The sequence below is a fragment of the Oryzias latipes genome, chromosome 1 (assembly GCF_002234675.1).
Source record: "Oryzias latipes chromosome 1, ASM223467v1".
NCBI lineage: Eukaryota > Metazoa > Chordata > Actinopteri > Beloniformes > Adrianichthyidae > Oryzias > Oryzias latipes.
In genome coordinates this window covers 10,578,251-10,601,722 of record NC_019859.2, presented here as the reverse complement: position 1 = coordinate 10,601,722, position 23,472 = coordinate 10,578,251, and the positions used below count along the sequence as shown (strand labels likewise).

The 23,472-nt window shown below is 37.9% G+C and overlaps 1 protein-coding gene across 2 annotated transcripts in view; it reads left to right on the top strand.

The window, feature by feature from the left end:
• The first annotated feature begins 2,678 nt into the window (after positions 1–2,678).
• The window catches only part of LOC101162504 (microtubule-associated serine/threonine-protein kinase 1), an 87,825-nt gene continuing 67,031 nt past the window's right edge, over positions 2,679–23,472 (top strand). The window contains exons 1-2 of one of the 2 annotated variants that reach the window (XM_023955759.1): positions 2,679–3,562; positions 15,008–15,042. In XM_023955759.1, coding sequence (XP_023811527.1) covers positions 3,524–3,562; positions 15,008–15,042 — 74 coding nt within the window. In that variant the 5' untranslated portion in view covers positions 2,679–3,523. Of the gene's footprint in view, positions 3,563–15,007; positions 15,043–22,025; positions 22,395–23,472 lie in introns of those variants that run through there. The other variant, XM_023955762.1, reaches the window with a different exon arrangement.

Below are 23,472 nucleotides of genomic sequence, written 5' to 3'. Positions count from 1 at the left end.
TACTTTATGAGTTATACTATGTGTCATATTTTAGTCGTTGTGTTTCACTTTGGAGAACTGAAGTTAAGTTTAATTGTGCTGCACAAATAAACTGATTAAATAATTGAAAAAATGGGAGAGTGACTCTTCCACTTGAGGGGATCAAGTGATAGCAGAAAAGGTACTAAGCACAGTGACGCATTTGACAAAGCAGATCAGCACAAGTGATTAACTATTATGCATGATGTTGGAAGGGAGATAATTTGAACTGGGCTGCAGCTTTTATCATGAACTTTTTGCTCTTTTTGGATGTGAAGCATCAAGCTGAAGAGATCCTGCTGTGCTCTGCTGCTTTAAAGCTAAAGCCTCTGATTGAATTCCCTCACCAGTCCCTAACCCCCAAAAGACTTTTACGCACGGGACTATCCGGTGTCTTAAATTTGAATGTAATTCGGACACATGTTCACTACTTTGTTTTTTAAAAACAGCAAATATGACGTCACCCATTTGCTGGAACCAAATTTATATAAAAACATTGTGTTTTATGATAAAAACTTGAATGATTTATGAAAAAGCAAATTTAAACACATTTTTTCAAATGACATATTGTTCAAACGCAATGCATTTTGGTCCACATTTGCCAATCAAGAGAGCATTGAAGCACACTGGATTTTTGCAAAGACTTCTGGGAATTTTCTAGGACTCTAGATATTGAAATTGTAGATTGGGACGTGCAGACAAAATCTCAAATGCCCTACATAGTGCACTAAACCGGGAGTAGTGAGTGAATTTAGACATTGCCCCAGTCTCTCCTCTTGAGTGCTGAATTCCTCTCCTCCATCAGTTGTAAGCAGTTCCCAAATCTTAGAAGATTTACTTTGAGTGTGCTTTTCTTGGACATTCTCCAGATGGAGGAAGAGTCATAAAACCTGTCAATACAACAGTCTTTCATGCTACTTACCACTCTGTTTCACAGCGACTCTATCATACACCTAAATTTACAATAACTGGTCGCACCAAAATTTCCACCTGAATAATTTGAGTGTCTTAAAGAAATAAAACACTATACTTTGTAAGTGCAGTTCATGAAACCACTGTTGCTGATATCAAACTTTAGTACGATCCAATCAGTGTTCGAGTTATGATTAATTTAATAATAAAAAAAAACTATAGCAGCACTAAACCTCAAATATGACTTGTATCTGACAAATTATAAACACACAAGAGACTATATTTTGTTTTTTTGTGTGTCAAACTTGAATGTCTGAGGGTTAAATCGAATATTAAAGACTGGTATTAGTTCAACAAAGAGAGCAACCCAGCTGAAATGTAGAGCAGTGAATAAACAAATGCCTGCATGGCTCTGATATGTAAAGCCTCTGAACTCAGCAGTACTAAGCGTCTGTTAGCAATACATTTTTACATGAGCATGACTAAAGCGCAGCAGTTCAATCTCTCCCTAAGCCTTCCTCTTGTCTGCCTGTATGCACTGAAGCTCCACCCTCTCCTCCTCTGTTTGACCAACACATTCTTTTCCTTTGCAGTCTCTAATGTAAGAATGTTTGATGTCATTGAGGAACTGTGAGACCCCAGTGATGGACTTTTAGTGATTTTTGCACCCCCGCCCCGCAAGTTGTGATAATGCATGCAATTTATTGATGATACAAAAGTTTCTTTGCAGACTTAGCAGATATAGAACAGCTCAGCAGATATGACTATCTAACAAGCTGCAAAAAACGTGTTTCAACTAATATGTCAGCAGCAAAGATTTCTCGTCTACTGTTTATATGTTAGCATCTGGAGCAGGATGGCACTGTTGTGTTGTGCCATTAAATAATATGTGTGAAATTGTAAATACTGTTTTGTTTATAATGAAAGGTGGTTTTAAGGCTGGGGTAACCTAATGCATTTTAGAAAACATGAGGGAGAAAAAAGCGGTATTAAAGGTGGGTTTTATGTACTGTATCTGTTAGTTATATAGTAAACTTTTTAAAGTTGTAGTTGTTTTTAATGGCTTCTCACACGCTACATCCTTACATAAGGTCATTATGAGGCAGTGGTAGTCGGGTGGGTCTTCAGAAATTTGCTCTGAGTTGTGGGCGGGACCATTAGGGTGAAGTAACCCCGTCCTCCCTTCCCATCACCCGTAACTGAGAGCTCTCTGTTTACATGCGCTCCCAGGTTACAGCCCCTCACAACCCAAACCTAACATTACTGGTGCAACAAAAATGGCGCACAATATTGGAGCTATCCAGCCATGAAGTTTTGAGCCACATGTTAGCTCAGATGAGGAAAACAAAGACGTACAGATCTATTTGTCTGCAACTGGATGTATCATAATTGGGGCAAAGCAAAAAGTATATGTCCTTCATAACGAGACAAATGTCACATTTTTCATATCTTAAAAGGGGCTTGAGATGGGGTGGTGGTGATGGTCGGGATAAATAAAATGTTTGGGTTCACTTTTCTCCAGAATTGTATTTTTCGTCCTCTGATTGCGTTATCAGCTGCAAATATTGATCCAAAATAGGCTATTAATAATATTAATGATAATAGAAGTCGCTGCAATTTCCATCTTCACAACATGTTTGTGGTTTTTAAATTATAATCTTGGCTCTCTCGTGCCTCTAAGGGTGATTGAACCGGCAGCCTCCGTTTGGCTCAGAGGCTCTGGTCGATGAGGGGTTAACCGTCGTTTGGTAGTAGGAAGTGGGTGGCAGGAGCAGGGGATGTAGCGACGCCTGCGTGGAAACTATAGCTCCTAGTATTTCTCCACAAATGCGGCGTTAATCTGAGATCGTCGTAGTCGGACGCGCCGCGTGGATCAACCGGAAGGAAAATCTGCGTCTGGACGGAGGGAAACGAGGAGCGATCAGCTGGACGCGCGCGCCTCCTCATGATGTTCCCTCTGATCCAGCCTTTTCCACGCTGGGATGCCCTGAGGAGCCCGTGGACATTCGATGAGTGAAGGGTGTGGAGGACTTGAAGTTGCTTGAAGATGGTCTCATTCGGTGCCGTTGCCCAACAAACTGTTTGGGAATTTCGTGCGCCCTCGTTCGTTGCGATTCGGCTGTATTTGCTTCGATCCAAACTGTGATTGGGTCTGGACTCTTCCTGGGGGTTTCTGTAGGTTTCAGGTGGGGTTTGGTTCCTGCAGCTGTTCAGTTCTTTTCCCCGCTGAGCAGCGCTCAGTGATCCCTGTCCGCCAGCATGGGGAGTCTGTCTGCTGGGGTTCACCCCAGGAGCCCCCTCTTCTTCCATGCTTCGCTGGAACCTGAGGCTTGATTTTTAGCAGCGCAGCAACAGAGAACACCACCACCCCCCCCCCCCCCCCGGCCAAACAAAACAAAACAAAAAAATGGTTTATTTATATTATTTTTCACTGTCGCCTCTGAAGCCACCACCAACCTCTCAAGTCTCCTCAAAAATGTCCATCTTATTCTCTAAACACAATGGCAACGGCAAACCACGCACACCGGTTCCCTAAAAAACACGCGAGAGTTGGCCTTTCACCTGCCGACAGGTGTGAACCCACGCATGCGCCATGGAGGATTCAGGGATCATCCGCAGGCGGAGGCTGCAGGTGAGAAGCAGTTTCTCTAGATCTTTGCAGCATCTTCAGAGTTTATCGTGCTTGTTCACCTGAAAACGTTTTAGATTGCAATGTTTGGTCATAAAAATAATTAAATTTGCTGCTGGATTTCAATTAATACGTATATATATATAAAAAACGTGTGTTCTGGTTTATGTGTGTTTAGAAATGTCAAAATCACAACAAACATTTGTCAACCCCCCTTAGCTTAAATCCCTTTAAAAAAAAAAAAACTAGTAAAAACCAATTATTGTGAACTTTGAATTCTCCAAGGAGATATGATAACGTGGAACTGACATGGCCCCAGACAAGGCTGGTTAGAGAAAACAAACCTGTTTGACACCAGTAAAGACCTACTCTGATAAAAATCACGTTTTTGGTGTTTTTAACATATTCTTGTGGGATTTTTCTCATGATGTAGGACATATGTAAAGAAAATTGAGTGTAAAATTGTGCTTCTGAGAACATGCCTATAATGTGACATAGAACCTAAAACGGCATGCTGCAAGCTCCACTCCATTCTGATGCATCCACTTGTAGAAAAATCGATCCACAAATGTCTTTATTTTCTTTGCCTGAGCTGGGATCTGGCTCTAAACTGTACAGCTGGATAGCTCCAATGTTGCTCACAATTTTTGTTGCACCTGTAATGTTAGGTTGGTGTTGTTAGGGGCTTTAAGATGGGAGAGTGTAAATAAAGAGATAATGGGAAATGAGGACAGGCTTACTTCATGCCAACAGCCCCTTCCACAGCTAAGAGGCAAATTTTTGATGAAATGCTGCTGCTCTGCAGAAACTATGTCCAAGAAAACGACACATTGTATTAGATTTTCCTTAAAAACGGAAAAATAACAATTAAAAGACCACCAGGAATGCTTTTAAAATAGATTAAAAGATGATTGAAGTGGGACTTTAAAAATAGCCTGTGAACTATGTTTATTAACACTGTTTTTCACTGTTTTTGTAGCTTAGTGTGCCAATATCACAGATGCAATAATAACATGCATTAAAACTAAATTAAATTAAAATAATTTAAAAAAAAATGCGCTTAAATTCCCAAACAATTGACTGCAGTTCTAGGTTGCAATAACATGTAGAAGTGTTGGAATTATACAAGCATAATTTCAGCTGGTGGATAAAATATGCTGTTTCTCATTATTCTTCATTATAAATTGGTCAAAAGAGCAAACTTCCTTCAAGGTTTGTCTGTATTAGGTGAAGCGCTGACGGAATGAAACAGGCTTGTTTCTATTGATCATCTGTCTGTCAGTCTTTCTCCTGATAAACAAACAAACAGCATGATCTCTGTGAGCGTAGAGATCTTGAGATGGATTTTTTTTCTTCAAAAAGAAATGATATCTCTTTGACACAGATCTGCAGAGAACATTGGTGCTTTCTTTGATGAGGAAATCTGCAAGAGTTTTGTTAAATATTGCAATGGCCACAAAAGATGACCAAATTTACCAACAGCCATATTAATAAATAGTGATTATTTCCAGCTCAGTTCAGAATTTTTCCAACACAGCTGTTAGTTTACAAAAATCTTTGTGTGTCTTTGACTGTCGTTGATGTTGCAGATTCTGCAGTATTTAAGCATTGTGTTGTGTTGTAACAAATCTTTAAAATTCCTATTTTCAGTCTTACAAAACATTTTTATATTATTTTGACCGCTAAAAATCACTTCCCGATTTGTCTACAATACAGTTTGTTTGCTTGTTTATGAAATGTTTATTCCTGTCAGAGGTCAGAACTCTGTCTCCCCTTCTGGTTATCGGCAGGAACCTTCTCCAGAGCTCTAAACACACTACATCTCCCAGAAACCCCAGCGCACAGTTTCTGGATGCCACACACCTGCCTTTCATTTGTAATCTCTTACACTAAAGCACTGCACTGAGGCTCACTCAGTGCGAAATATTTTTTGTGCCACTCTGCCTGCATTGCCGAGCATTACATCCAGACCTGATCTTCTTACTTACTGACCCTGTTTTGGAAAAATCTGAACTGCCTTTCAGTGACTGTTGCATATTACAAAAAGCAGAATGCATGCATCTAAAATCCCTTTGGTTCCTGTGTACTTGAATAGTGGTTTGAAAAGAAGTGATATAAGGTCACAGAGTCACAGGCGCTAAAGAGCTCCAATGGTTAGTTATGGGTAAACAAGGTTAAAAAAAAAAAAAAACTGGGTTTGGTTGTTCAGCAAATGTTTGTTTCATAACAGCTTTTTCCAGAAGATGTGAGTCAAACTACTTTTTAAAAAATATGCTAAAATATTTGCAGTTTTAAACTATAATTGTCTGTGCAGTTCTTGGAATCTTGTTCAACATTTCTTGATTTATTTACTTTAGTTTGACCACGTGAAGACTAAAAGAAGAAACTGTCACCAGCGAAACTTGTAATCCCACATCTGAAGAGGTGTTTGTTTGTCCCACTTATCCAACTATCGTTCAGTTTTCTTCCTTCCTGTTGAAAGAGACAGTTTGTTCATTTTACCTGCTGACATTGCATTTCTAATCATCTGCTGAGTTGTTTCTCAGCTTGAAGTGCTAACCCCTTATGCATTCTTTGTCATCTAGAGATTTAAACTGCCATCAACAACTGTGACTTTTTAGTTTTTGCTTTTTGCAGCACCTTGTTTAAGTATTACTGTAATAGTAAAAAAAAAAAAAAAATTTCTGAACTTGAAGAGTCCAATTTAAATTTTTTATGTATAGCCAACTGTAATAGAGTGCATTCATTCATTGTTTATGTTTATTTAACCTTATATATATTGGAACGTTTCCTTTTATGCTGCAGTTCAAACATTCTCCATTGGTTTGTTTGCATATTTGTATTTTTTCATTTGGATACTTGAACCCCCCCCCCACTCTTGACATACTCTCCATTTTCACCAAGTGATCGATATCCATATCTCCCACTGAGAAGGGCTAATTGCTAAGGATGTGGTGCTGTTGGCCGGCCCATTAGCAGGACTAATGGTGGCCTAACAGCGCTGCGTCCCCTTAGGGAGGAAGGCCTACCACTGGCAGCAGGACAAGCTGGGAGAGGTGGAGGCCAAGGGAATAGGTGGGGGGAGCATAGACTGGAAGTCAGCAACAGCTGTTGCTTTTTGGAGACCCCATTTAGGCAGATATTACAATATGAGGATCCCTTTACCGCCTGGGTCTGCTTAAAGACAAGAGGCAACATTAGGACTTTATTTGCAAGAATTATCTGCACACTTTGAAAAGTTATACCCCTGAGCCTTTTACCCTGCCCCCTCATGTATTGGGTTAGGGGTGCCTAACTTTTAATTGAGACAAGCAGAGGTTTGTAAGTGGAAGGACTGCACTGCACTTTAAACAGAGGGTTGTGAAGAACTCCGCTACAAACTTGGGAACAGTTTAAGAACTGACTGCAGCCGTGTTTAATCCTTTTTGCAGTTTTGCACAAATGCATGTACCATATCTTTTTCCAAAATACATTTTAAAGTTTGTCAGAGCCAGAGGCTATCATTCAAAGCATCACTTTTATTTTCTTTTTCTTTTATTTTAAGTTAAAATAATTAAATGTACAAATACTGGGGGTTACAGTTCCACTTCAGTCATCTTACTTCATGCCAAAATGATGATTTTTCAGTCTTAAGGCAAAATCAAAAGGTTTTTGAGGACATAGTTTCATTAGCCTCTGAGTTGTGAGTAGGACTGTTAGCATGGAGCAATCCCTTCCCATCCCTGTTGCTAAGAGCTCACTGCAGGTATCTTTTCAAACTGTATTTTTTTTCATCTGGTCCTGATTTACAACGATTTGATAAAAGAAATACTCATATATGCAATTTTAAACTTCTTTATATACATCCTCCATCATCAGAAGAATGCCACAAGAGCATGTTAAACTCACCAAAAATGCAATTTTCCTCAGAGGTAGGTCTTTAAACAGCAGAGACAAGCACAAAACTTACCAGAACAAAGAAAGTTTAGACTTCGGAACTATTCATTTCTTATAATGTATTTTGAAAAAGTGCACACGTTTTTGCTGAGAACAGCGGCTTCATTTGAAACCAAAAGTTTACTTGCGTGAAAAAAAGGTATGTTGGCCATATCTTAAAGATGTCTGATGAACAACCTTGATTTAGGCGGGGGTAGACATATGCAACAGTACCATATGAGGTCACATTGTAGTGACTTGTGCATTGGCAAAAACAGGGATCAGGACAGAAGTGTTCAGATTCTTTGACAACAAAGGTGGAACGAAGACCAAAATTTTGAAGAAATCTAAATGTTGGAAGGACCAGCAGTTAATCATTTTCTATGAGCTGTTGTAGTCAGGTATCTTTTTCATTTTCATGTTTGTAACGTCCCAATTGTTGTGGTTGTAGCATCTATTTAGACAGTTTGCATTCAGCATGGCAAGCGGGGCAAACTTCTGCCCATCTGTGCTCAGCGATGAATGACTTTAACCTCCCTTTCCAATAAGCAGTTTTATAGATTTCCTCAGAAATGACATGATGCACTTCTTTGAAAGTTCCTTGATGCCAGAGTGGCTCTTCTCTTAATCACTTCCTTTCTGTCTGAGGAGCTCAGCAGTAAAAAACATTCTATCCATGGTTAAAAGATGACTGGCATTTATAATCTGCAGTCTTCTTTAGTGAATTATCGTTCATTTATACAACACAAAAGACCTCTGCTTTCCCATGGGTTTTCCTTTTTTTGCTGGCTTTAAATCTGCATTATTTCACAGCAGATTGCTCTATTTATTTAAAAACCTAATTGGATGTACTTGTTTATTTTTCAGTCATTCTTGTTTGACTGGCAAGTTATTGATGTTTGGATTTAAGTTAGCAACCCAAAAGAATATTTTATCTTTGCTTTCCTGACTATAGGTTAAAGTCATGTTTTTTCAATCCATTTAATTCAATTTGATTTTATTTTATTTTGAATTTACACAGTTGACACTTCTAGACATATTTATATAGAAATACATTAACAATCTATATATGTTTTGATATCAGAATCAGAATTTCTTTATTGATCAATGAATCAATATCAATCACATACTGTAAATATTAGTGAAATAATAAACGATCGAGATTGTTAACACTATACAGTTTTATGAAAAATGTGCAGATCATTATGTTCTGCCTCTTCTAGCCCTTGTGCTATCTTAGATGACCCCACCCTGACATTGACGTGTTCTCCCTACCATGACAAAGGTGGATCAAGGTGGAAAGATTTCATGTAATCCATGGACACCAGTGAAGATCACAAATCATTGAAGAAAAAAGGTTCAGAGCACTGTCTAGTGGGTCTAGATGACCCAACTCCCAACGTTAAAGTGCCTAGGATAGCACAAAGGTTACAGGGCATTTCCGTTTGACCACTAGGGGGAGCTTGCGCCATACCATGACACTTTATTTTAGAAGATTTAAGCAAAAAAACTGTGCCTCAGACCACATACTACTTTAAAAAATGTTTCCTTAAAAATAGTTTGGAAAATTCATGCCTGTCTGTTTATAAAGCTGTTTATTTAGTCAGCAATGAATGTGTAAGTTGAACGAGGGTTAGCATTAGCCGTCCTATGGGAAATTCCATGATACATTAGCATCACACTAGCGAAATTTGGCTTTTGCTGCTGGTCACCGGGAAAGTAAAGGCATAAAAGTTCGATCTCAACTATTAGTGATCGATTATTGATTTTTTAAGCTTGGATTTATTAAGATTGATAATTAATTTTATCAACCCAGCCCTAGTGTTTAGACAAATTAAAAAAAAAAACTTTCACGATTTCTAGGTCATAGTTTCTGCAGAGCCGCAGTAGTTCATTTAAAATTCACTTCTGAGTTGTGGGCGGAACTGTTGGTGTGGAAGCAAGCCCCCCTTTATTTCCCACGATCCCTTTGTTTTCAGACTTTCCTGCTATCTTACATCTACTTACAACCCCAACATGGTGCAACAATAATGGCGAGAAGAAAAAACAGATTACCAAACAACATGTTAAAAACAGGCAGCAAAGCAAGAATGGTTATTCTGACAAATAAAATGACTGAATAATAACAGTTTATTTCTCAATAGAAGTCTATGGGATTTTGGCTTCTTGTAACCAGCGGGTACTTCCTGTTTGGAACCCAAGGGGGAGGAGTCATTCAGTCCAGTCCTCGGATACAGCCTATGGCACATGTGTCAAACTCAAGGCGCGCTGGCCAAATGTGGCCTGCCATGTCATTTTATGTGGCCCGCGAAAGCATTAAAGTTTTTAATTTCTTAAAATAAAAAATAAAAATTTGTGTGTATTTATTAATATTTAGGGGAAATTGGACTTGAAATATCGGATCGGGCGACTATATATTAGGACTTAAACACTGTCCATATAACCTAACCTGACAGAATCAAATGTAAAAGGATTTATGTTAGAGTAACAAGCAAACATATGTTTTTCTATGCAACTGTAATTGTCACTTTAATAAGTTATAGTAAATAAATAATGAGTTATTTAACATTAAGGAGTAGTCACATTTATTTTTCAGTACATTTAGTTACATGTATAAGTTATATCTGGCCCTTTGAGGACAACCACTATGCTGATGTGGCCCTCAGTGAAAATAAGTTTGACACCCCTGCCTATGGTCTGGCAGGGATCGTGGTCGCTGCGTCACTGCTATTGTCTGATCTTACTTTAAGAAAACTTTTTTTTTTTTTTTTGCCATTTGAGTTCTGCTTTAAAGGCTGCAAAGGAGTGTTGCAATAATATTAATTTAATAATAATAATAATAATAATAATAATAATAATAATAATAATCGTTCCATGATTGAAGCATTTAAAAAAAAAAGAAGAAGAAAACCCTAATTGGTCATACAGTCTTTTATAAATCCTGGCTTTATTCTAACTGGTTGTCAGAGGGATGAAGCTATAAAGCATTAACTCCGGCTCACTTAAAAATAGTACATCTAGCTGCAAAGATTAGTTGTCGAATAATTGTCTCCATTCAGGGACCTTTATTCAACCGCAGCTGCATTTAGTGTTGTGTTGCATCTTGTTGATGGAAGTTGTTTTCATCTCACGTAAAGATTACTGTGTCCTCCTCATCAACTATAGCTGCCTGTTGAGCATTTAACCTTTATTACTACGCACTCATATTCACAAAGAAAGTGGCTCTGCTTCCCTCTCGCCTTTTGTGAGGTAGGAGTGTTATTGACACACGCCATAATTATTGGTCCAATATTTATCTCTGGGCAGAATGCCAGCTTCCAATCTGCTAATCACAAGGGGGAAGAGTGTCTTCGTTGCAGAAGATCCAGCTCTGCTTGCCTGATTTTGTCACTCATGGCTGTGTCCACCGTTTGGCTCTGCTTTAACATGTCCATCTGATGTCACAGGGGTTTCAGGAAGAGAAAAGTGCTCATCAAGGCAGTAAATCTGGGCTGGAATAATTTTGGAAAAAGAGCCTCACTGAAATCCCTGAATTCTGGAAACTGTTTTTTTTTATAACTAAGAATAGTCTGAGTATTGAGGGGCTTAAAGTAGAAATGGAAGCGTCCCAATTTAGTGTGCATAAACTTAATCTTTTGTGGTTTCCTGTTGGCCTTTTACAGGCAAAAAACTGCACAAATTTAAAATAATTCTGTCAGGACAAAGTATTGTAGTCTATATCATGTCTGTTATCATGTCTATATGATTTTTCTTCGTAATGGACAAAAATTACTTCAGATTTTTTTTTAATGTACTTTGGCAGACCGCACCTCGAGAAAATGTTATGCTGTTACAACAGATGCTCTGTAGGGGGCGATGCTCTGACCACTGATGAAGGCGGGAAAAATCATAAACACAAAAGTTGTCTTGACTTGCCAGTCCTCTATTTTTTTTACATTAATAAAAGTCTCACCTGCTCACGACACCAAACTACATCAAGACGTTTTCCATTCCACTGACAATTTGTGCTTTTATACAGGGCTATTTTTATTTCTGCGCTTAATATTCACCTCTTCTATGACACTTATTTCCCTTGATTCAATTCCACTTTTTAATCTATGTTATGCTCTGTCTGAACTGGAACCCTTGCATTTAGGCAAACTACTCATTTGTTTTGTCTGTCAGAGTTCAGGTGATCTTTCACATCTGTTAAAGTGGACAAAAAACGTTCCCAAAACCAATAAACACACTCTAAAGCTCTTTTCATCAAGTCACGGCCGTTAAACTGAAAAAATAGAAACTAGAATCACCAAACTTATTAGCAATGTGAAGATCCATTAGCAGAACCTACAAACACTTTTAGAGCTATAATAAACCTGCTTTATCCTGTGGAGGATCATGGTGATCTGCTGCTCCCAAACCCAGCTGTCACGGGAAACAAGAGGAGGTCACTCGGTCCTGCTAGTTTGTTACACGACCACACGCAGATTAGTAAGGAAATCCACTTTCTGCTCATCCCAGTTTTATTAGAGGATTATTTTTGTCAGCTTGAATTACCTAAAGACAATTTATATCACTGATGGACAGTTTGAAATGTGAGATGAAAATCAAAAAGAGGAAGAAAATTATAAAAAAGAGGATGAAAATTACACAAGGCTCTTATTCTGGCAGTGCATCCCTAATTCTGTTTCAATGCAACTCATTTAATGGGTTCTGCCTTTTTATTTACAGTTTATTAAGTAATGTTTGAAAATAATAATGAAATATTGTTACGGTTGTTTTTCATGGCTCAGTTTAAATTCAGCTGCATGTTTCCACACGTTTCCCCTCAAAATTACAGGGAGGACAGTTTTTATGATGTTGGAAATCTTATCAATCTGAATTAATTAAAAACAAAAAACAAATACTATATTAAAAAAAAATCAAAAATGCTGGGATGAGTAGATAGCAGATCAGACACAAGCTGTCCACTGGATAGACAGTGAGAGGGATCAGGTGGTGGAGGTCTGATCCATTAGCCAGCCTTATCTCACACACGTCCACACACGCACACACACGCACACACACGCACACACACACACCCACACACCCACACACCCCCACACACACACACACACAGCTCCTTTGGGGCTCCCTGTGAGTCACTCTGACCACTCACTTCCTCTTGAAGATGTGTGTTGATTTCCTAAAAAAAATTCAGCTACACACTTTTCCCCCCTTTTCGACTTAATAAAAAGTTTATTTTTCTCATTTGACATTATTGACATGCTTATTAGAGCAAGAAGTGCTGAGAAAGACTATGACTTAAATGTGTTTGTGGTATCAAGCTGTTTCATTGAAACCCTTCGCCTGATTCAGGAAAAAAAGTGGGAGATTTGACTTGTAGCTTTTCCAGCATCTGTAATTGCACATTTTGCTAGTAGTGGTAACCACATGATAGTTTTCTTTCACAATTCCTCTGCAGTTAAAGGTGTTGCCTGAAATTCATTTAAAGTTTTAAACAACCCTCTTCACAGCCTTTCAACATGCTTTTCAAAAGACCCACTCCAATCATCTTTTGAGCTATTTTAAAAGCAGTGGTCTTTTAGTTATGATTATGCCTTTTTCTAGCCAAGATTTTTTTTTAAAACTTGTCGATTTATTGGATAGAGTTTCTGCAGTATTTTGTTAGAAATTCACCTGAGTTGTGGGCGGGACTCTTGGTGAAGAGCAGGGAGCTCAGAGCAGGGAGCTCAGTGTATTTTCTATGTCACAGATAAGCTCTTTTTCAAATTGTCTCCTCCTGGTTCACAATTTGAATTTGAATATAAATACTTAAAAATGCAATTTATCTCTCAAATTTCTTTGATCATCAAAAAAATTCCACATCAACATGTTAAAAACATGATTCTCATCTTAATAGGTCTTTGAGACACATTTTATGTGACTTTAGAATACCCCCTTTTCAAAGTTTGAAAACAATTCCCAGCATCCTTAGCATACAGAGGCTTTTTAGTATTGAAAGAACAAGCATGGACATTTCCATTAGATGATTAGTAAAATCCTTAATTATACTTTTCATTGTGGGTATAGGCTGCACAGGGATCTAAAGCTGTTCTGGTTCATTTTAAGGATGTTTGAGAAGACATGCGGTATCTCACAGGATCAAAGCAAATTAGTTCAATATTTTGTGGCCCTAGAGTTGAAGAAGAGAAGTTAGACAAGGGCAAAGCTCATCACAAAAAATGAAATACACATTTCAAAGGTAATTTGCTTGTCAGACTCAATATTTTGCAAAAGTTGGGGAAAATTGGAGCGGCCATGGTGCAGAGGTTAAGCGGTTGACCTCTGATTTGAAGATTGCAGGTTTGGTTTCCTGCCCTGCCTGCCCATGTGTCAAAAGTATCATTATGCAAGACACTGAACCCCACATTGCTCCTGGTGGGTATAGGTTGGCGCCAGTGTTCAGCAACAGAACCGCCATCAGTGTGCCTGTAAAGCACTTTCTTCTACCTTTACTACCTTTAAGAAGGGCTTAAACGCTCTATGAATGTATGCAATTTACCATTTTAATATTAGAGCATTAATTACTGCATTTGAAGGAGTATTTAAGTTTGGCCCATTGCTTTAGATTTTGTAAAAAGTCAACCAAAACATTTTCTTTCAATTACTATTAAACTCTTTTAGTTTTTTAGGCTTTTGCACTGCAAAAGGGTTTTATTCACACTTTTTTTTAATTGGGGGGACAAATTCTTTCTAACATATGAAAGATGTCCACTCTTGCTGTCAAGTCATTTTCATTTCATCAGATGTCTTTGGGTTTGAGGCTGCAGGTTACCTATTAAAACACCAAGATAGAGCAAGAGAAGAAAGGAAACAATTATTTGCTTTATGTTTGTATTTTTCAACCTCAATTTAACAGGTAACTTATATTTTTACCGAACAATTGAGAGGTAGAAAATTGTCCAGGAAGAGCTATAAATGGACAGGCTGACAAAAGGAACCAACGGCAACCTGAGCTCCCCTAGACTGCTTTTTAAATGGTTTAAATTGATAATAGACGGACAACAAACGGTGCACGGATTTATCGCAGCTGATAATCACATCACGGATCTTCCTGTTGCTTCCCAGTGTCATAAATATAGCTGCAACAAATTTTATATTGATTCTTGTCTACCATCAAGCTGGTGATTCTTTAAGCTCTGAAGCCTCTCAGCACTTTGCAGGGATCTGTTTTCAAACTGCTTTTCACTCATAAGCATAGAGAATCACCAAGGCGACACCACAATGAACTGAAGAAATGAAGCAGAGGGCATAACAGGACAAATCATTTCATCAGATTTGTTTCGATCTTTTTTTTTTTTGCAATTTCAAGGAAAGCTGGTTTATGTGATGTGTCTGTCCTTCATGAAACTGCTAATTTTTAACATTTTAGTTTTACTGTAGGATTTATTTTAGTAAATCTATAGACAGATTTACTCCATAGAGACATTTCATGATGTACAACAGTGATGTGACCCAGATTATCTGACTGATCTCTCCTCTCTTCTTTTCTTGATTTCTCTTTCTTTCCAGAAGGATCTACCTCTGCCCCGGAAAAGTAGCAGTGGGTGAGTTTTACTTTATGTATTTATATATTTTCCTCAGTAGATTCTTCTGGATATACAGACAAATATTGTGCACCTACGATGTATTTTTAATAAACTCTTGTTGAGGTGTACAACATTTTAAGGCTGACTTTTTAAAAAAAATACATTTTAAATTGCTGATTTGACAGATTTTTTAACAGTACAGACCAAAAGTTTGGACATACCTTCCCATTCATGTGAATGAGAAGGTGTGTCCAAACTTTTGGTCTGTACTGTATATTTCACCGAGTCTGACTATATAAACAGGCCCCCTAGAAACAGGTAAAAAAATGTAAATAAAAGAAAAAAAAATCTTTAAAGAAACAAAGAAACAAAAAAAAACTTCCAATGAGTTAAGAAAAATGGTCACGAATTCTCATTCTAAGAGATATTTTTTCCTAAACTAAGATTATTTTATAGAAGTTTTTTATCCATAATTTAACTAAATATTCAATTTTCAATTGACAATTCAATTTGTAATTTGATGCTATTTTAAAAGGCATTTGGCAATTTAGTTTTCTAAATTGTTTGTAATTTTTTAGAGCCACATGCGCCACAGAGATGGAATTCAGTTTGTTTTTAAATTACATATCTTAGATATTTTTTGGTCTAAATTTATAACAACTGAAGTATTAATGAATTTCTGGGAGTTTAGCACCAGAAACCTGCAAATTTGAGCTGTTTTCCTAATGGGTTGTTTTTGTTTACCTTTTAAAATTTGGTAATAGTTTTGCTTTAAAGGACTAGAAAAATAATTTTTATTTCTTTTTTTTGCTTTCATTTTATGTAATGCTCATCCAAGTATGGTACAAAAATTGTTTGTGGCTTGATTCTGATTTAGCTCCTAAACTGCAAAATCTTTCAAGTTTTTTTCCGAACTGACAATAAGCAGAAAAAAATTGAACATTTTGCTAATTTCTTAAAGTAAAGTGGTTCTGTTTTGCTTGTTATTTTAATTCATGTTTCAACCTCACAAAGCCATTATGTAGTGCAAGTTACATAATCAAGTAAATTTTTCTAATATTTTTTGTTTTTATAAAACATCCTCTTTATCAAACCAGAAATTAGGAAAAAGCATTAAAAATAATTATTTATTTCAATATTTTTGACAAGGACTTAGTATTAATGTAGAAATCATGGCACAAATAAATAAATGTAGACATTCTTGGAACTGAATAACAGTTGAGGGGAAAAAATATTTTAAGATCTCAACAAACGCCCCTGCAGTCTTTTCAATGGAGGCTATGGTCAAATGGCGTTTCAACGCATTGAAAGCCTGCCCTCAGAAAGCATGTTTCAGCTCGCTTTCAGTGTTTTTCACTCATCGAGCTTCTCTGCCGGCCAATCTCCTGCACCAGTGAGCTATGCAATAAAAGCTCAGCAGCAGTTGAGCTGTGCTACCACCTCAGTGCCCCGTATGGATCAGGGAGGCGAGGAGGTTGAGAGCAGAGCACTGCCTGACGTCTAACACTTCAGTCTAAAATCAACTGCCAGGAAAGCACGGCGAACCACTGACTGATACTGGTTCAGGCTCTCAGTGCTTTATTAAGACACACAGCGACAGCATTAACCCTGTATTATTTTTTAACTTATCTGAAGTAATAGAAAAATCTGTTTTTCCTTTGTGACTTTGTGACTTTGTGACGGGTTCTTCCATTTTTTTGCCTATTTTACCTAAAATGGGGTCAAAACAGTATTCCATTTTTCTGTGGTATCAGATGAATTAGTGGTTGATTTAATATGTTGTGGCTACTAAATAGTTTAGTCTGTTCAGTTATGGACTCTGATTTGATTATGACCTCCCACAACACAGTTTTTCTTAGCAAAACAAAGAAATTATTACAACAATATTTGACAATTCCCTCTAGTTTAATCTAAACTAAGTTAACGTGACTGAAAGCCTGGTGTTCTACTTCACCAACACAACTAACTTCTTCAAAGGCTTTTTATACTAACAAATTATGAATATTAATATAACACAAAATATAACAAAGCTGTCTAAAATGATTGATGTAATGATTTATAATCATCTCTGTATAAAAATATAAACAAACACTTAAAATTCCTTCCTTTCTTAAAAGTTGTGGGTTGTTTTTACATTTACGCTGTGAATGTCTCTGTCCATGGTGCTGATTTGCAGCTTTATTCCTACCCTCCCATGAGGATTAGGATTATGATTATTTCTGAATAAAACAAAAAGATTGTTTTTGAATCTGTAGTTCCTATTACTCAAAGTAATTTCAAGGTCATTGTATAAAGGCCTGAATCCTTTGGCTCCTTCTTCATCACTGGATGTTATGTACGCTCCTTTGCTGCTTTTTGCTGAAAGCTTTCTTTAACTCGGGCAACAATTGGAAAAGTGTCTCAAGCGTGCTCAAAAGACAGTGTGAGATTGCATTTGAGCATAAGGGTTCTGTGCAAGTTTCCACCAAAGATTCCATCAAGTTTCCGAGTGCTTGAAATGTTTCAGCTGTTGGTGCTCTCTGGAGACATTTTCCCCCCTTGAGCTTTTAATCCTTTCCACTTCTCTTCTTATTATTATAAACTGTAAAAATTGCACTCATTGCCCTTGCCATGCATATTTAAAGTATGATGCTGGTTCAGGTTTTATTTACATAACTTCTTAACATGAATTGTTTAGTAATAAGGAAAGATGACTATTTAGGTCATGATTTAAAAAGGGATTGACAAAAAAGTCTGTGTTTTCTTCCCCATTTCTTTCATTAAATTTGTTTGAGTGTGTTACTCTAATTTTGCTTTTTTATAATTGTGCTTTTTTTAATGTAAAATGTTACCAAATGTATAGGTCATTTCTCATACATTTTCTTCATAATTAATATTATTTGCTTGTTTTACATAAATAATGATGCTTTCTTAGGGTTGGTATTTTTGTAAATAACTATTTATTTGGGAAATGATTGTAGGGCATAAAATCTATCATAAAATTCTGCGCTTTATCAGCATACTGTGTCTGTTTGATACTTTTCTTGCTCTCTATGTTGTCATATGCTGGGAATTGCAGCAGATACATTCCCAGACATTCTGGTGTTATTTATTTTTCCACAATGCTGCCATAAGACAACAGAAGGAGACTGTAACTGAGTGAAATGTGGCCACTAGTTTCCATGTGCTAAGCAACAACTCAAAAATCAAAATTTCCAAAGACAACCTTAAATTTTGTGAGTAATATATGATTTCTGACAGAGTTCGGCCCACATGTGTGACTCATAGGTGGACTATTAGCTCAGGTTTTATCTCTGCTTACTTTAAATTGTTCTTTTTTAAAACTTTCTTTAAATACAATATACAAAATATATTATATATGACATATAATACAATTGAATAATAATAACAACAACAACAACAATAATAAATTATAATAATAACTCATTTAATATTTCTTTTTAATGTTTCTTTAAATGTTTAATGTAAACACTTTGTATTTTTATTGAACATTAATGTGCTTTACAAATAATCTTACCTTGCCTTTGTGAAAACTGCAGAAGGCCATTCCATTTGAAAATTGGAACTATTTAAAACATTAGGTACCGTAACTAAGTAAGGAGTTGAACCATCGTATTTACTCAAAAAAGTAAAGTTAGTAAAGAAGTCTTGTTGCATTTTTGGATATTTTTAGGCACAATGACTGCACTATATAGAAAATATATATAGAAATAAATATATGAATATATAGAAAAATATCTATAAAAATGCATATATAAAAAATATATAAATATATAGAAAATATTAGCTAATGCTGTTTTTCACTTTTTGGCATCTCCCTTCATAGGTCGCCACGGTGATTCAGCTTTCGCTGATTTGTACAGATGATTTGACAGAAATTTTTACGCCACAAGTATAGTGGTAAAATGTGACATGTAAAAAATTCTGGAAAGATCTGAAACACACATAGCGCATATTTGATTTCCAATACATTTGGATACGTCAACATTGTACATCTGACCTATTAATTACTACTAGTTTGCATTAGTGTCTTAATGCATTACCTTTTACTGTTTCTGCTCTTTTTTTTTTGCTTTTGCGCACAGTTTCCCTATCACTCCTGTACCTTCAGGAGTGTTTTTTTTCTCCTACTGCCTGCAGCCTTCTCTGGTTCCCATTTCATACTGACTGTGACAAAACTGCAGACGGAGACAGCAGATACGTTGCCTTGGTGTCCTCCAGTGTTTAAGTCCTCTTTGTCACGTACGCCAGAGGTAACAGTGTTTCACACCCCTCTGCTGTCACAGCTCTGCCCACGCAGAGTAAATTACATTTAAGCAGTTCTAATACTGAACCTTTAGAAAGCTTGAACGTCTGTTTAGGATCACATCAGAAGATGAAACAAATGTGGGTGACTTAGACTTTTGCACCGTTTTTAAGTCCAAGTGTTAGTCGACAATAAATCTTTTGTTTGTTGCCAACCAAATTTTAAAGTTGATTGCCCAGTTACGGTTGCACATGTGTGTCTAAGCCACTTTTGTGTGTGCTGAGTTGTGCGACATCCACATATGTGCTGTCATGAAGTGAATGTGACCTCTGACCTGTTCGGCTGGGTAACAGATGTCACAGTGTGACAGAAAAGACCCTCTAGAGCAGTCCTCAACTCTCTTCTCTCTGCATCCTCCTCCCCTCCCCCCATTTGAGGGTGGAGCTTAAGCATTGTGTGATAATTTGTTTCTTAATGATTGAACTATGAGAATAAACAAAATCAAAGACAACCAATCCAGAGAATCGAAAAGCTTAAGTTTAGGAAAGGCTGTTTATAAGAAGCTCAAAAACACTAAGCTAGTGTTCGATAAGATATCATCCCCCCATCCTTGTCTCTGATCTCCCGCTGTGTTCCAGTGATATCATCACCCCCAACCAGCCTCTTCTTTCCCCATGTATATTTTATCCATCCAGACTCCCACATTAGAGACAGCATTCATTATTGAATTACTCCTCTCAGCACTACTGTGCAACTGTCACCCTGCGTCAGCTTTAACATTTGGTGGGTTTGTTTCAAAGCGAACGGATGGAGCAAGCGCACATATGCATGCATGCACAGTGGATGTGACACCCCTCTTGTCTGAGCTTTACAGCTCCAGTGATATTCAGGACAAATCCACTGGGCGTCAATGAATGTGGCGTCTCAGAGAAGCAAACCGGCTTGGAATCAAAGCTAACATTGATCATTTGATGTGTCCAGTAAAATAAAACCAACAAATTCAATTTTTAATCATGCAAGATCCTTTTTCCAAAAAGGTTCAGATATATTTTCGCTCTTGAATGCATTTATTTTGATTATTTTGTATGTGGTGAACAAAAGCTGCTCTTGCTTTCACAGCAGTAGATTGACGAGTGTGGGACTGAGTGAAAATTACAGTAATCAAGGAACATGTCAGTGCAAGCAATCAAAAATGTGTTTTTAAAAGCAACATCTGCTGGTATTCCAAGATTTATCTGACCTTAATATTACTATTATGAGAATATTCATCACTTGAGTTTAGACTCCAAACACTATGTGCTCCAAAATCAAAATGAACTAAATTGACCCAGACCTCCTAACAAAGCACAACACTGAAAAACACTCACTGGCAGTGGCCACTTTATTTGGCACACCTGTCCAACTGCTCATTAATGAAAATTTAAAAGGATTTACAGAGAATTGTCAGAAATTGAAAGCATATCCAGTGAGTGGCAGATATGTGGGCGGAAATGCTTTGTTGAGGTCAGAGGAAAATGGCCAGACTGGTTCCAGCTGATAAAAAGGCAACAGCAATTCAAAGAACCACTGGTCTCAACTAAGGTCTGCAGAATTTTTGAATCTTTGAATTCACAATACGTGTAGCTTTGAGGCAGATGGGCTACAGCAGCAGAAAACCACACCATGTGCCACTCCTGTCAGCTAATAACAGGAAACCTAGGCTACAATTCGCACAGGATCGCCAAAACTGGACGATAGAAAATTGGAAAATGTTGTCTGGTCTGATGAGTCTCCATTTCTGCTGCAACATTCGGATGGTGGGGTCAGAATTTTGTGTCAACAACATGAAAGCATGGATCACACAAATGCACAGAGACACACATGTCTCTGTCTTGTATCAACGGTTCCGGCTGCTAGTGGTAGTGGTGTAATGGTGTGGGTATTTCTTGACACACTTTGGGCCCCTTAGTACTAACTGAATATGGTTCCAATGCCACAGCCTACCTGAGAATTGCTGCTGACCATGTCCATCCCTTTATGACCACAGTGTATCCATCTACTGATGGCTACTTAGGCGCTATGTCATGATTCTGGAATCATCTCAGACTGGTTTCTAGAACATGACAGTTCATGAGTTCACTGGACTCAAATGGCCTCCACAGTCTCCAGATCTCAACCCAATAGAGCACCTTTGGGATGTGGTGGAACGGGAGATTGCCGTCATGGCAGCCGACAAATCTGCAGCAACTGTGTGATGCTATCATGTCAGTATGGACCAAAGTCTCTGAGGAATGTTTCCAGTACCTTGTTGAATCTACGCCCCCAACGAGTAAGGCAGTTCTGAAGGCAAAGGGGGGTCCAACCTGGTATTACAAAGGTGTACCCAAAAGTGGCCATTGAATGTAGATGTGATTGTAAACTTCCTCTGTTTCAATTCAGTTTAGTTATGATATTTTCTTAGGATTTGCTGCCAGAAATCCAAGTCTAAATCGTATTTGCTCTCCATCTACTAACTCATGTATAGTTCACCAATATTTTCTTACATCCTTTTCTCTGTTTTCTCTCTTTTCATGTTGTTTTTTCTCTCATACTTGCATGTTCTTGCACTAACCCAGCTCCTCTTCTTCACCAGGAGAGACACATTTATTCTCTCCCTCCTTCTCTCTGACCCCCCCCCCCCAACCATCTCTCTGTCGCCGCACACTTCCTGACTTGGCACGACACCCTTGAGAGCAGCCCCACAACCCTCTCTCCTTCTGAGCGAGATGCTTGGCAGCCTGTTCCCCCAGTCTGTCTCTTCTCTCTTTCTGTTTGCTGTTTCCTCACTCTAATTCACATTTCTTTGCGAGGCAGATGACCAAATTTTTTTTTCTTCATCCTCTCCCGGAGACACACTTGTGTGTGCAAAGTCACGGCGCTCCATCAGAGACAGTCTGTGCGTGTGTGTGTGTGTGTTTGCCCAGAGGAAGCTGACATGCCAGCGTGGAGCGTAATCGCTGCTTCTTGACTGCCTGCCTCTGTGTGCGGATACGTGTGTGCATGTGTGCGTGTGATTATTTGTGTGCGCGTGAAGGCTCAGCGGCTCTCATGTTCTTCTGCCAACACATCCTTCTGCTGCGAGCAACATGTTTCGACGCACAAAAAGGTAAACTGCAACAATCTGTCACCTGGCGGTCTTTGTGGCTGCTGCAGTGTCCTGCTGCTGTTGTTCTGTGTTAATTCTTCCACGGAGGTTGTTGTGTTTTTCCGTGATGTTTCCGTTGTCCCTGCCAGGTATCACGCTGTCTCACAGTTGTCTCCCTGTCTCCATTTAGCTTCAGCAATATGGCATGTGTGCCTCTGTGCGTTTGTGTGATGTCAAGTTATTTGGGGTCATTTAAGTGCATCTTGTGTAACTTGCACGTGTGCAGTTTATAAAGATTAGGTAATGCTTGATTTTGTATCCATGCTGAGTTTTATTGCAGTGATGCACATGTGCAGGGGGATTTCGCCTGCTTTACTGGTCTTTTCTTACACATGAGCGCTGGAAAGACTCTATGCTTGGTTAGCTGGCTGTGTGTCAATGACAGCTTTGAGGATTGAAGGCATTATTTTCAGTGTCAAGGGAAGGCTTGTGTATCAGAAACAACAGAGGGCTGCACTTGAGGGTGTCTGCATGGCACAACCTCATGTGTATCAGTCTTTTATTTAGCCTTTTTCTCAACCGTTTTTCTTTTCTTATCGTCCTCTTTTTTCCTTCATATCCCATCAGCAGAGAACCTTTGGTGCCTCCTCCTGTTAACTGACCTCTCTTGGGGGTCGGCTAATGCAAGCCTTCAGCTGGATTGTCACTGTAAAGGGAAATAACAGCAGGATCTTTGGATGACTGTAAAGCTTCCCTTTAAAGTGTTAGCCATCATAAGTATGTTGTCTAAACAGATGTTTGCAGAGTTTCTGCCATCCTGTGTTACTCTCATGTGAAACAATATGCTCATTTCTCAACTTGCACATGTAAAACTGAAGATTATCAATGCTTCTTTTATAAATTTATTTTGCTTGTTAATTGGAAAGTCAAACTATCTTAGTGTGGAACATTTTTTTTATTTAGTTATTTTTATAAAACAGATGGAAATGGTATACGTAGGATTAATCATTTAAATGTGTAAAGGCTTAAAAAAATGTAAAGTATTTATGGGCACTGTAAAAATGATCAAAGATTAAATGAAAATCTTGTTTTTGGTGTT